The sequence below is a fragment of the Nannospalax galili genome, unplaced genomic scaffold, assembly GCF_000622305.1.
Source record: "Nannospalax galili isolate Female #2095 unplaced genomic scaffold, S.galili_v1.0 scaffold92, whole genome shotgun sequence".
In the NCBI taxonomy this organism is placed as follows: Eukaryota; Metazoa; Chordata; class Mammalia; order Rodentia; family Spalacidae; genus Nannospalax; species Nannospalax galili.
In genome coordinates, this window is record NW_008331545.1 from 417,627 (window position 1) to 433,117 (window position 15,491).

The window sequence follows — 15,491 nt, forward strand, 5'->3', positions numbered from 1 at the left end:
AGAACTACATAAGCACAGTCTCAAATATCTCAATACTCCTCTGGCACCTGTGGAGGTCTGGGATGTGCAGCCTGACCAAGGCATGGTTTCTGCCCTGGAAGACATATCCCAGTTCTCAGTTATAAAGACAATGCTGTTATATTCCCACTAGGCACTTAGTAAACAGACAGAAACAGCCCGCAAAATCTATTTTTAGACAATGCCACATGGCTTTCAAACCAACCAACCAAAAAAATAAACAATGGAATTACTATTCAGCCTTTAAGAAGTAGGAAAAATCCTGACATTTAAGATAACATGGATAAACCTGTGGGACATAGTAAATATACTGCATACAGAAAGACAAACAGTACATGATCTCACGTGTACACAGAACTCAAAAAAGTCAGAGAGAACAGTGGTTACTGGAGGTGCATGGGGTGTGTTGGTCAGAAGGTCTGGGGATCTACTGCACAGAATGGTGACTATTGTTAACAACACACTGTACGTTTCTCAACAGCTAAGACAGGATTTAAAATGTTCTAGGCCAAAGACTGGCAAATACTGGAAGTGAGAGATAAGAACGTTGGTGTGATTTGATTATTCTGCAATGTATATGTGAACTGAAACATCACATACGATCTAGGCCATTAGTGGCTATTTTAAAAAGATAATTTAAAATAATTATTAAAATATTTTTAAAATTATTAAAATGCTAAAATATAAAACTAGCTATCTAATCAGTAATTTTTTATGAGTGAAAGTGGTTTCTGAATGATCTATGCAGGAATTTTATTTACACGGAATACCATGATAAAATAAAAGTATGCCTGGGGCCATACACGTTCACCCGGGGCATAGGGAACTGGTAGGGATAATACTTTTAAGCTTTTAAAAGTGCACTAAAGTCTTGACTAACAGTCTTGGCATAGACTTCATGTCAGCTTCAGCAGCAGGTGCAGGCACAGGGAGCAAACACTTTCTGTTAATACTCACAGTCTCTGCATCGCCATAGAAGGCAGCCAGGTCCAAGGGAGTACGGCCATTTTTGTCTGTCTGGTCTATCTCAGCTCCTTCTTCAACCAGATACTGGACCACTGCCCTGTGACCCTTCAGACAAGCCCAACTCAATGCTGAGAGACCCTCTTTGTCCAGAGAAGAAAGGGCAGCACCTGAAAGAAAAGTTCATCCACAGAGCATGAACAGAGCTGGGCTGCTGAGGGTCCCACAATCTTGAGTGTCTGACTGTGTGCATCAGCCTGAGTAGGTCTGCAAAGCTTAGTGAAGATTGAAGCTGATGGCCAGAGGGTCTTCACCAAAGCTGAAAAATGGGTACTTGGGCTGTATTGTGTTTTGGAAAATTTCCTTCACGATTGTAACTCAATTTCCGTAACAAAGAGACAAACTGGGAAGCAGACAGAACTAGTGGGTCTGCCAAAGTTCTTCTGCATAAGGAACCAGTGTGCCATGACAGGCTTTACCTTTTGAAAGGAGGAATTCCACAGTGCTCAGGTGTCCTTCACAGGCAGCCACCATGAGGGGCGTCCGACCCTGCTTGTCACTCAGGTTCACATCACAGCCACGCTCCAACAGCAGTCTAACAATCTGAAAGCACTGCGAATTAGTCTCCCTGTGTGGGAATGACTTTAGGAATGCCTCCTGTTTTACCTAACTCTGTAACCAAGTTAACCTTATGCTCTGAGATCACTTAACATTATGTATTCAATCTGCTTTCCTATTTAAACTCAGCTTGTTTAAATTTAACTAGCCTTTAAGAAATTATGTAAACAAATCTTGCTAGGCCTTGGGTCCCTCATGTAATTTTTAGAAGCTAAGCCAAACATATAGTTTTAATCTTAAACTATGTTACCTATTTCTCCCTCATGACCCTCCCACACCTTTGACCCAGAATAGCGTGTGTGTGTGTGGGGGTGTGTGTGTGTGATAATATCATCACTGAAAGTAGTGATGCTGAAAGAAGAAACATCTACAAGCAACAGAGGGACACAGGTTGTTAACATCTGTTTGTGGTTTTATATGCTGCTTTGGGTCAGTAGGGGTCAGAAAAAGCAACTTTTCCCTTATAAAACTCTGGTTAAAGATTCTTTAAGACAAAGTGCTTCATTCCTTTCCCATACTGTGCTGGGTGTTGCTGCTTAAATGCATACAGAGGAGGTCCTTTGTTTAGAAGCAACAGTTCTGAGTAAAATCAGTACAGACCTGAGACTAGATCAGGCTCAATGCAGCACCACCACACCCCTGCTGCACTTGAAGCCACACTCTCTATAACCAGCAGGTTTTCAATCTTTTAAAGACAACAAATGACACTCTTCTCTGAAAAAAACAGTTGTGTGATATGTGGGGTCTGAACACTCTTCCCACTGTATTCCTTATCTTTTTCTGAATATGTATTCTTTTAAATGTGCCCAGTTATTATGTCTATGAAAACCACACATACATGGTAGAAATAGTGGGGGCATACCAGTTACACTCAGGACACATTAGGACAGCCATACTGGGGGAAGTAGGATAACTAAGGACAACATAGCAGGGAAGGGCCACTGGTAGCCATTAGGGTTCCAAGCTGGTCCAGAAGCGAAGCACAGCTCCCCATGAATGTGGGGGTTCTGCAGCAGCAGATTCAACCAACCACTGAAATACATGAAGACTAAGCATGTCCAGACTATTTATTAGTTGCTAAACAGCATAGCAACTATAGAGCATTTATGCTGTTTTAGGTGCTACAGTGATCTAGGGGTGATTTAAAGTGTAGGGGAAGATGTGTGTAGAGTGCACGCAAATAACGTGCCCTTTTATTTAAGGGATATGAGCATCCTGAGACTTGGGCACCTGTGGCCAATACTGAGAGGGGACTGTACTTACAATAGAAGGGTCTGGGGCAGGAGAGCAGCACTGCACCCTCAGTTAATATGCTTTGCTAAGATGCAGAGTTGAGGGATGGCTTGCCCTCTTCAGAGAGCAACTTTTAGCAAAACTTCTTGAAGGATAGTCTCAACCTCAGCAGTATGTCTTTACACCATGCATGCTGGTAAGGTTCGGGAGAAAAGTCAGAAACTCAGGCAAGTGTCTTTAGGGACAAGAGTAGCAAAGGTGGCATATTCCTGTTGCTTTTGCTTTGTGTACCAACAAATTGCTCTCACCTTCCCTGTGGCTTGGGGAACACTGAGACCGGGAGAGGGTTAGTGGCAGGGCATTAACTCTTCTGTAACGAATTGTCTTGTAGTCATTTGTGTGTGCAGTGTAGGTATACTATGGCACTGGGTGTGGATGGATAGATATGTGGTCTCTATTATAAAATGAAGGAAGGAACTGCAATGCAAAGATCCCTCAATCCCTTGAATTAAAGATGGCAGGAGGATGGTTTCTCTTCCAAAAGGCAACCCAGGATAGCTCTTTTTCAGATATGTTGTACCAAGAAGTTACAAAACAGCAGCAGAATGCTGGAGTGAACCTTCTGTTACTATCATGCATCCTGGCTGAAGCTGAAGGAAGCAGCTGTGTGTCTCTGGCCTGTCTGTTACACATTTGCTTCTGAGAAGCAGTCGTGATGGCAGACAAAGGCCAAGACTGGGACAGGGCTCAGAAGCCACATGTGGTCTCAATAGTGGGTTCCATTCCCACCCACTGTTTCTGAAGCATCCAGGGGCCCACTGAGTACCTGCCAATGCCCCTGGCGGGCTGCACAAAACAGAGGGGGCACCCCTCTTCTGTTGGTCCGGGACACAGCAGCTCCATGTTCCAGCAGCAGCTCGCAGACCTCCAGCTTTCCTCTCCCTGCAGCAGCAGTCAGGGCTACATGAAGGATACAGGGGTACAGGAGACTGTAAGTAAGTGTGGAGCAAGGGGCCTCAGGTGCTTTGACTTACTCCCTCCTGTGTGTGTGTATCTTCTCCTTTTTAATCTGCAGGAGGGAGGCTCTGTGACAGCTGTGTTTAACAGAACACAGCAGCACTGTGCTGGTGGCTGGCCCTACGTCTCTAGAAATGGGCAGTGTGTGCTGTCTTGGAACATGTGTTCTTGGAACACAGCTGCCATCCTGTGAGGAACCTGCACAGAGACAAGAACTGAAGCTGCATGTGCTTGGCAGTCTCAGCCAAGCTCTCCACAGCCAGCCAGCCATGGGAACGAGCTGTCTTTGGGAAGGTCCTCAGCCTATCAAGCTGCGCCACCTAGAACTGTGAGGGCAGAGACACCTTGGTCTACCCCACTCTGCCTTGCCCAGATGCAGATTCACCAAATTTTGGCTTTAGGTTTTTCAATAAGAAAGAATTAGAGCACAATGTATCACAAACAGATATATTATAGTCCAGTCTGGACTCTTATCCTTAAGCTCCATTAAACAAAAATAATTACCAAGGGGATAGGGAAATGGCCCAGCAGCTGAGAGCACTTATTGCTTTTCTAGAGGACCTCAGCTTGGCTTCCAGCACACAACTGCCTGTAACTCCAGCTCTAGAGGGTTCAATCCCCTCTTCTGATCTCTGTACTCACATGGTACACACACATACACACACACACAAAAAAAAATCTTAAATCAAAAATTTAATTATTGAGACAGTCAAGAGAGTATCCCATTATTCCTCACTTGCTAGAGCACAGAACCTCCTTAACAAGTCAGATTTAAAGAGGAAAAAACAGGGGTGTGGGAACAGTTACAGAGGGTATAGGGTATCAGGTAGATGTCAGCAAGGGTCCAGGAGCAGCAGGTTGCCATACAGTGGTGATGCTGTGGGGAGGATGGCAAGGGGACACCACCAATGGCATGAACAAAAAGAACTTGCACATCAGGGGCTGCGTCTCCTCTCATCTACATCCTGGCTTCCGCTATGTCACAGGAATTGCCACCAGGAAAGGACAACAGCAGCTGTCAATGACAATCCCAGGCTAAGATGATGGCTCTTCAGTGAGAAAGGGGGCAACATGGGCCTGAGTAACACAGGACAGATGCTCCTCGGAGGGAGGGACTTGATGTCAGCAGGAGGAATGGTCAGCATGATGTTGTAGCTCCATTCCTATGCCTACTTGGAAAACTTTGTTATTAAATATAGTCTCAAACCTACAAATTCCAGCTTCCAGAAGACAACTGGGTTTCTACATGCTAGTAAGACAGGTAGAATTCTGACTACAAGTGGGGAAACACAGGAATAAGCCCTTCATGAAAGACTAAGTCAATGCCAGTTAACTTAGGGAAAGTGCCCATCTTCATTAGCAACTGATACACCTAAGAAATGGATAGGGAACAAGGGAAACTCATTCTTCACTGGTGGGAGTGAGGCCTTTGACAGTGAGGGGAAAATAGGCCAAGCAACTATGGTAGGTCTCAGTCAGGTGACTGCATCCTTGTATGGTAGAACTCTTTACACAGCACCAAGCAAGACACAACTCACATGGCAATCAGTGGTAGAACACACCAAGAAACAGGGCTGTCATGTAATGGGAAACATACATATCTATGAAAATACATGCCACAGAGCTAAACACAACTCAACAGGCCAGCCTTAATCAACTCAAAGAAGCAAAACATCAAAGAATACATAGTAAAATATAGTACTGCAACAGCAGTCTGAGGAGGACTCCAAATCTTTTGGAAAGGATGGGACCTGGCTCTGTCTCTTCAGCACCTCAGCAGAGCCAGCCAGGGTTATGGCAATGAGAATCATGGGAGCCTATGCTCAGGAAGGCTGGTTTCCATATGCTTGTTCCTCCTGGGGCCTCTATAATACCATGCAATCAGGGTAAGCTCCTAAGCTTTGACCTCTGCTCACAACTACTCTAGCTTTCCACTGGGTATGACAATAAGGGGGGTGGGGAGTGGGGGGGAGGTGGGGGGAGAGGGAGAGAGAACAAGTCAGAGTTAAGAGTCCCTAGCAGAAGGTATAGAAGGCTACACACAGAGCCCCCAGAATGCAGGGGATTCCTCAGCTCTAAATCCTCAGCTGGGCCTAAATCCTGTTAACATTTGAATTCCACTCCCAGCCTAAGGGTCTTGTTCAGAAATTTAGGGATAAGGCAGGAACCATGGGGAGGAGCAGGGATAACTAGTCTTGCAGGCCTTGCATGTGAAGGAGAGAAAAACACAGCCCATTATCTTTACAGAAAGGCAAGTCAGTTCTGTGTTTTTAGTGCTCAGCTGTAGGCAGGAATGGGAACCTAACATGTCAGGCACTCCTTCAGCAACTTCCTTACGGACAGCCCTTTGCAAGGATTTCCCAGCAGCCTGAGGAGTTGGAGGGGCAGTATAGAGGCCTGTGCTCACTATGACTTATTCCTACCTGGATGACGTACATGTGTTTCCTTTCAGGAAGAAGGTCCACACATCTCTCTAGAAAAGTATGTTTAAGGGACTCTGTTCTGACTGACCTCAAGTCTCTTGGCTTTTAAGGGGCAAGTCAGAGGATCAGAGGAGGTGGATTAGAAGCTGATATCAGCCTTATCAGACCCGACCATGGGCATTTGAGGGCTAGTATTTGCTGGCTGTCATGATGTTCCAAAATCGAAAATAACTGTGCTTTTCTACAAAGCACAGCAAATCCTAACAGCATCATCTTCTTCAGCTTCTGTGGTAAATGCTGCTCCATGAAGTGGGACAGGTGCCTTGCAGCTCTCCAAGGAGGTGGCAAAGCCAGCCTCCATCCCTGTGAGAACTTGGAGCTGACATCAAGGTCAGAGTTAAGAGTCCCTAGCAGAAAGTATAGAAGGCTATACACAGAGCTCCCAGAATGCAGGGGATTCCTCAGCTCCAGAATGTAAGAGTTTAAGATCAAGAGAAGAAACGTGGTTCTAGTATATTATGTTTGACCAGGACTCTTTTGTGTAGTTAAGTGGTCAAACCGGATCAGATTCATGTGGAAAGTCCAAAGTTTCAATTGTTTAATTCTAATTTCATTGCCTAAATATACCTTAACTATTTAAAAACAATAAATACAAAACCTAATAAAAACAAAACTTTTCACCATATCCATTATTACTAAATTTTAATGCCCTGGGGCCACCTAGCTCACTAACATGAATGGAGAGTGTAATATGTGAAAGGGTAGTCTCCATAATATTCCTCTTGTCTATCAAGTTAAAAGAGTTCTTACCATTGTTAAAGGAGCTTGTGGGGTGGGGTGGGGGGGATTAAACTCATGCACTCTATCACTGAGCTCTATCCCCAGCCTTTTTTTTACTTAAAATACTTATTTTTATTTTATGTATGAGTGTTTTGGATGCATGAATGTAAATGAACGAGGCATGATCCCCTGGAACTCGAATTATGGATGGTTGTTAGCCACCATATGGGTGCTGGGAACCAAACTCAGGTCCTCTACAAGAGTAGACAGTGCTCTTAACTAGCGAGCCATCTGTCCAGTCCCCCTTTTTACTTTATTTTGAGTCAAGATCTTACTGAGTTGCCCAGGCTAGCACTGAACTTGTGATCTTCCCTGAGCTTTTGAGTCACTGGGATTACAGGAGGGCAATACCACATCTAGCTCAAGAGGAGTTTAACCACATCTGCCTTTGCAATACTGATATGTATGAATGAGAACTTTTCCAGACAGTAGGGTCAGAGCAAAACACAGTAGGGAAGTGAGTGCTGCAGCTGACTTGTAGGCGCACTTGTGTCTCCTGTGCGTGCGCGCGTGCTGAATACTTTCCCTGCCCCTAAGGAAAAGACATTCACACTTGGTACTTTCACATTGTAGGGGACCAGACTATGCCATGCCCAAGTCTGCTTCTGATATGTTATTTTGCATTGATTATTTTGAGAAACTTGGCAGCGGGAGAAGCTCTGTGAGCAGAGGAGTTGCCCTTTGTGTGGGAAGCTGCCATCTCTATGGGAACTCTCCCATGGAAGGGTTTCCTCTCTATCCAGGAAGGGCCTGACAGGGAATCCCTGGAGAACCAGCCACACAAACCTCTCTTGCTGGCCATGCCTTTCCTGAGCAGCCTCTGGGTATCCCATAGCCTGCAGAAGCCCTTAGTCTAAGTCTCCTCTGAGGGCTGTTCTCAGTTCGCCTCATGAACACCTGAGGGTCACAGTTATTACACTCTGCTGTGCATTGTTCTGTCTTCTGCTACAGGCGTCTGTTCCTACCAAGTAGTTAGGAAAGGCATGAAGAAAATTCTTGTTTCCTTCCCCTCTAATGTACATTATCTGAACTGATCTGAACAGGAGTCCGTGAGATCTGGGCGCCAGCTGCAACCTGGGTCAGCTGATGTTCCCTGCACTCAGTGATCCTCCTCTTCCTTCTCTGGCTGTATCTAACTAGAAGAAAGGAATCAAAAGGCAGACACACAGATGCACATGTGTGTGCACAATGGCACATGTGCACATATGCTAGGGGAACACATGCCCAGGACTCCATGGAAATAAAGAAACCCAGCTTTCTGTTTGGTGAGACTGGAGGAAAGTATCTACCTGAACATCTCCTTTTATTTGGTAAACAAACCTCATTCCTATTAGAAATGGGTCAGGATATCTATTGCAGCTGCTACTAAAGTCTTGCAAAACAGCACATCAGACAGCCCCATGCTAAAAATAGGGTCTATATGTTTCACAAGGGGACAGAGAAGTCGGAAGCTGGAGCAGCTGACGAGCTGACAAATGTGCCCCGCCAGGCCTAGTGACTGGCTAAATTCAACCTTCTTCTGTCACAGCCTGACTTGATGTGTGCTTGTTAAATTCTTTTTGAGGGGGATCAAGAATCTGTCCACACAGGCTCAGTTTGCTCAGGCTCAAAACAGACCATATTCTTCACACGAATTCCCAAGGAGACACTTTATTGACAGATAATGGGACCTGGGCTTCCTTTTTCTACTCAAGTGAATATTTTTAGCCCCATCATATAAACTCCCTAGGCTAGGATGCATCTCAAGTTTCAACAGTCACAAGGACTTCAAGATACCATATTCGGACTGCAGTAGAGTAGACCACATGCTTAAGCAAACAAACTGGCTGTGCTCAGGAATTCCAACCATTCTGCTAAGAAGGCCAACTTCTGAGCTGACTCCCAACTCTAGTGAGTCAGTGAACTTGACTTGACCAGACAAAGGATTAGGGGTGGAAGGGGGGTGAGCAGACACTGGGACCAGGGTGGGTAAAGTCAGAGCAATCCCCCCTCCCCTTCCAGCCAAACAAAATGCATGATAAGAAATGGAAGCTCCAACATCAATGTGAATATATGGCATGTTTTAGGACTGAAATTGGACACAAGTTCTTTTACTTGCAAAACCCTTAACAGGGTAGCATTGTGTAATTAAATTATGAAGAAAGCACATATTCTATTCTGACAATCGTGAATAACTTTGCCTAAGCAGTACTGTCTTCTGAGCATGAATAGATTTGCCATGGCAGATGTTCATTTTAAGAAAAACCTGACTGACACTCAACCATTTGAGCTTACTGAAAACATCACTGAGAAATAATTCTTTGTATCATAAAATGGATCATTTAGAAGAATCTTTTACATATTAGAGTTCGAGTTCTCTGGGCAAAGATCTGATTAAAAAAAAAGAAACAACTCTCAACTGTCAACTTGCTAGGAATACAGTCATTTCATCAACAGGGCTGTTTATAAAATGTTATAGCAGATCTGTCACTCAAACACACAAGGATGTGCCACTGCACTGGTCCAAGGTGACTCAGCTTAAAGATCATAACCAGGGACTCTCATTCTGTCATTTGCTTCTTAGACTGTCTTGGAGACTTGGAGAGATGGTGACACATCAGTATACAGAGGCTCTTCCATAGCAGACAACTGTCTTTCATACACTACATATGAAAAATCCAAACTCTTAAGCAAGAGCCTGCACCTGCTGCACACATGCTGGCGCCATGGCCAGAGTGCTCAGGTTTCTTCATGTATGTGTGTTTATTTGTGCAATTTATTTCCCATTATACTGGCCTTCCCTGTCTTTATAAAAAGAAGAGAAAAATGGAAGCACCAATGTTAGTGGTAAGCAGCAGGGTTCTCAGAAAGGCCATCTAATTGTGGCTGAGGTGGAAATCATCCAATGTGACAAGGACAATGATATCAAACCCTTGACTGGAATCTCAGTGGACACAAACCATGCAACTGTAAAGGACAGAACCAAAGCACAGTGTGCAGGAAAAGTTGGAGATTTTGTGTTTTATCTAAGAGATATAATGAAATTAGAAATTTTATTTTTGTTTTGATGCCCTGCCACTTAGAACTGGGCAGTCACACTAATGGTTTTGGAAAGGCTGGCTTCTAAGGTTCCTGACTGAAGGTGGTATCCCTGCACCACCTGAAGCAGGCCTCTACCACACTCCAGGGAGAGGGCTACAACTCTCCTGGTTCACTTTGTTAGGCATTTCTGTCCATTTTTAAGGGAGGGTAGGGTTCCCCCTAGATATAAGAACATATTTCCAAGACCTATAAATTCATGTTATTTGATCTACTCTTCAACACCTTAAAGGATAAAATGAAAACAAAGATGGAAATAAAATAAAGAACAAAAAAACTTCACTTGAATCAGAAGACAATGCTCTAGGCTCTGGGGGTAGGGGGGGTCAGAGCAAGCCTCCAGCACTCCCCAGCCTCAAGAAGCCCCTTCCCTTCCTGGGGGGGAAGGGGCTCTGTCTTTGGTGACATTGCCCAAAAGCTTTCTGAACTCAACAAAGTGGTGCTGTTCATAACATCGTCCTCATTGTTCTCCATTTTACAAAACTCTCCTGGAAGAGCCAGGGCTCTGGGAGCTACAATAGGGTCAGGCCTGGCTAGAACCAAGTACAGAGGTTCGGAATGAAAGAGACAACAGGGCACAGCCCAGTATCATATAAAACTATTCTTCCTCACCACACTATCTTTTGTGTGTGTGTGTGTGTGTGTGTGTGTGTGTGTGTGTGTGTGTGTGTGCACGCGTGTGCACGCATACTTGCTCACAGAGGATGAGGCAGGGTCTCTTCATTACTGTGTTAGCTAGGCTCTCTGCCTCTTGAGCCCCTGGAGCATCTCCTGCTTCTACCTCCCATCTCAGTAGCACAGTGCTGGGATCACAACACTTGTGCTGCTGCACTGGGCTTCTACTTGGGTTCTGGGGATCTGATCTCAAGTCAAGCATTTTTATCCAAAAAGTCATCTCTCCTCAAGCCTCACCACACTATTTCTCAGCAATGAGAAAGTTACTAGGGAAGACAGAAGCCAAATCGAAGAACTAGAACATCCCTGATGGTGCTGCCGATCCTCTGGTAAAAATGCACTGCCAGTCTCTAGGTGTGGATTAAAGACTGAACATGAACCTTGGACTTCCCAGGGGCTCTTGAAAAAAATGAAATGTTCACGGCCACTAAACAGACTTATGTGTGATCAAAATGCTATTTTCTTCCTAAAGTAACTACAAAATAGCTCTAGAACTTTATTGCTTAAATGTTCACTGAAATAGTCTTTCAAGAGCAGACAGCATAAATTATTACTGTCTTAATTAATTAATATTGACTTATCATAACCTTAGCTGCATATAATATCTCTAAAATATTTGCCAACTGCTGAGTACTGTAAAATACCATAGACAGATTGCTATTTAGTCTTGATAAGTATACTTTGAGATGTCACTGTTAAGTTCATTTTACTGAGGTAAAGGAACTGAGCTATAGAAAATTATGTTACCTCTCCAAAGTCACAAAGTTAATCTGTGTGTAGACCAGGAAGTTAACTTGCAACTGAATTAAGCAGGAGCCATGCTCTCAATGAAAATAGAAGACCCAGGATGGGGCGATGGTGCAGTGAGTCAAGTGCCTTTTGGGTTAGCATGAGAGCCAGAGTTCAGTGCCCTGGTCAGCACTGATATAAAAGCCAGGCATGGCAGCATGCACCTGTAACTGGGGGGGTGTGTGGGGGTGCTGGGTACTAAGTGCTCACTGGGCAGCCAGCTAGCCAAAACGATGAGCTCCAAGCTCAGAGAGAGACCTTGTCTCAAAAAATAAGGATACATTTGCTGCTGATCTCTGTCCTCCACATGCATACACGCAGGCAAGCAAACACACACAGACAGACATAGACACAGACACAGAGACACACACACAGAGACACACACACACACACACACACACACACACACACACACACACGGGGGCAGGGGGGGGAGAGAGAGAGAGAGAGAGAGAACATAGAGAGAGAACATCTTTAGATTTTCAATGTACTGATTATTATAGAAAAATTTAAAACTACCCCAAAAATATAAGGGAAAAAAGATTACTAGTACTCCTACCACCTTTTAAGATTTTTGACCATTTTGTCCTGACATTATTTTCCTTTCATGATGGACCTCCTCTTTCAGGTAGATTCTGTTGCCTACTCTTAAAAATATTAATTTTTACTATCTATACCTTTGCATGTTACTAAAGCATCTTCCAGCAACTAATGACACTGATAAAGACTAAAACTTTCATCTGCTCAGTGAGTAGTCTGAGACACAGCTTTAACTTTTTTCCTTAAACCATCAAATAAATCCTGGGAACTATAGCAGATATGAAAAAATTAAAAGTGAAAACCAGGAAGACAGACCCGAAGCTGTTTTAATAATACATTCTGATACACATGAGTACTTCCTACACAATGCTTCATGGTTCTGCACATCCATAAATCCATTTCACGCGCAGCCAACTTCTATGAGGCAAGTGCTCTTCGTATCTGTTTCAAATGAAGAAAGGCCTAGAAAAGTTCAACAACTTGCCTAAGAACACATAGCTAGAGGGAGTCTGGCTGGCATCTGAGTTCTTGGCTCCTCCACTGCTGCCTCCAGGAAGTCCTCTCTAAAGATGCTGAACTTACTGAACATTGCTTATGGGTATACTTAGAAGGAAACTACCAGAAAAATGCTTCTGTGCTCCTAATGAGCTACCATTCGCCCCCTCCCTCTGCTCCCCAGATAGTAGGAGAGAGATGCACTGACTGTTCTGTGTTCCCTCTAGCTCCGGACATGTGGGTCCTGTGCAGGAACAACACTTCAACGCTTCATCTGAGTAGCATGCTGGGATAACTCCAGGACATGATATTTAAGCTGTTCTTTCAGTCCTAGTCCCGATTTCATCTTTTAAAAAATTGTTGGGCAGGATCTCACTCTGCAGCCCTAGCTGCCCTGGAACTCTCTATGTAGACCAGACTGGTCTCATACTCAGAGATCCACCTGTCTCTGCCTCTAGAGTGCTAGGATTAAAAGCAAGGCATGTGCCACTATGCCTGGCTTAACTCCACTCCACCCCCAATTCTTGTATGTATTATTTCAAATAAGCCTACAGAATACTATGTGCTATAAATAACATAAATTCAATTTAAAAACAATTTCCTAAAATATAGATGACATAAATCTTATTTTATTTGGACTCTGTTCTAAAAATCTGTAAGATCACAGCTTTGAACAGCTGTCACTTCTAAAGCGTGCTGAGAATGTTCACACTTCTGATAGATCCAGCCACCCACCAAGACACTGAAGGCGTGCCTCATGCCACTGAAGGCATGTTTCATGGTCTGTTCCTCTTCTCCCACTAACAGCTGAGCACAGCTGAGCAGGCACACCAGGTATCTGTACAAAAAGAGGGGAGGGAGTTTCATCTTTCTTGCTTGGTGTTACACACATTCTACATGGGCACCAGCAAGCACTGTCATGCTTTCTTCTAATTTCTCACCTGGCATTTAGCTCTGGGAGGACACATATAAGGTGAGTGTCCCAAATCCCCAAATCCAAAACTTTGAAACTTTTTGAAAACCAAAATAATACTCAAAGTTTTAGATTTTAGAGAACTTCCAATTATGAGAATATTCCCAAATCTGGAAAACCCACAAATCTCAAATATTGCTGGTCTTAAGCATTTTGAATAAGGGATATAGAATTTGTATATGTGAAGACCAAACTCAACCCAGCAAACTTAAAATTTAATTTAAATTCTTATTAAATGTTCTCCTGTCCTGTTTCTTGTGTTTTGCGGCAGCCCTGGAGGTGGTAATCCAGGTTTCCATGGCCTGGTACACCCAAGATAAATAGATGCTCAACAACCACAGAACAGGAAAAGGAAGTGAATCCACAAAGACTTAAATGACAAAGAATGAAACACAGTATTGTTCCTAGCTGTGACCTAGTATGAAGACAGGTTTATACAGACATCCTACCCCAAAACTGAAGGCCTGGGGCCAACCCACCCCATCTGCCAGGGAACTTGAACCCCAGAGGTACAACTGAGGTTCTGCCCAGAACTAGCAGACTGTGTAGTAGGACTGACACAGGTATTTCAACACACTGGCAGGCTCTGCAGCCCAAATCCCCTACTCCTTACAGAGGAGAAACCTTGGTTCTTAGAAACAGAGGCAAATCAAGTGTCTTTAGCATCTTTGGCAATAGCAGTCAATCATTTACAATGGCCAAACTCCTTCGGAAAGTGTTCACCAACCAAAATAGCAGACTTAAAATAAAGGACTTGGCACTTTACACAAAGTATCTCAGACCTAACGAACTCTGACAGGGTGTTCCTTTTCAGAAGATAGAGAAGAGCAGCCCTCAGTTGACATCCTATACTCTGAAAGCTTAGGGCCCTGGGCCTGCTGCAGAGCTTCTGAAGAAGTGATTGAGTCAGTGTGCAGTGGCTTGTTGGAGAACAGTTGAAGGACCCAGGAGAGGGAGATGTTATAGATACAAAAGTGGAATGGTGAACACAAGCATTCCATCCTGTTAGCCATACCTACACTATATTCCAGCAGCCAGTGGGCCCATCACATACATGTAGGGCTTTGAATTTAGCAGGGCAGGATTACCACAAAACAAAATCATGCCACTGGCTCTTCAGAGCCACTGAGGCTCCTTACTCTGCTCTTCTCTACCAGCACTTCTCCCAAATAACTGCAAATGAAATCTCATGTTGCAAATTGCATGGCTTTCTTTTCTTCTAATCTCCTCATCTCTAGGTCAGGGCCCACATGACAAGCCCCGGATTAGACCAACACTGTCTGTTCCTCTGCTAAGAGTCACAGGTAGGAATTTAAATACATTAAGGTAAAATAAGACACAAAACACATTTGCACAAGTCTGTCCAACTGTGTTGGACAAAACAGGTAGCCAGTACCTCTGTCCCTGGGATAGCAAGAGGTCAGGCACTCACATGTGAGCAAGTAACAAAGCCCTTATGAAGTGCACAGTGTGTAGAACAAGGCCTCTCCTCAAAAAACATCAACAGTGAGACAGTCCTGGGGACGAGGCTACAAAACAAGGCAGAGGAGCCTGTGAGGAAGAAGCCTTTGCTTGAAAGGGCACTGGAAAATGAGGCCTCTGTTCCTAAACAGGAGGCTCAAGCCAGAAGCACAGAGTGGAGACTCACACTGGAGAGAGGCCTGGAGTTTGGAAACATGGTCCTTCTGACAATTCCCACAGAACAGCATGAGGTCATCAGTTAAGTGTCCCTGGTCATTTCAGCTTGGGTTGATTCACATCAAACACTGACATGGAAACAGTAACTCAATTTAGTCAGGACTTTGTGGGAGCCAGCAATGACTCGTCAC

At 44.1% G+C, this 15,491-nt stretch overlaps 1 protein-coding gene across 4 annotated transcripts in view; it reads right to left on the minus strand.

Annotated features, from left to right (window-relative positions):
- Tanc1 (tetratricopeptide repeat, ankyrin repeat and coiled-coil containing 1) overlaps positions 1-15,491 on the minus strand; it is a 246,680-nt gene that overhangs the window by 10,548 nt on the left and 220,641 nt on the right. For all 4 annotated transcript variants that reach the window (XM_008826685.3, XM_008826683.3, XM_008826682.3 and 1 more), the window contains exons 20-22: positions 3,659-3,792; positions 1,461-1,584; positions 976-1,151 (exon numbers count right to left, since the gene is read on the minus strand). In XM_008826685.3, coding sequence (XP_008824907.1) covers positions 976-1,151; positions 1,461-1,584; positions 3,659-3,792 — 434 coding nt within the window. The remainder of the gene's footprint in view (positions 1-975; positions 1,152-1,460; positions 1,585-3,658; positions 3,793-15,491) is intronic.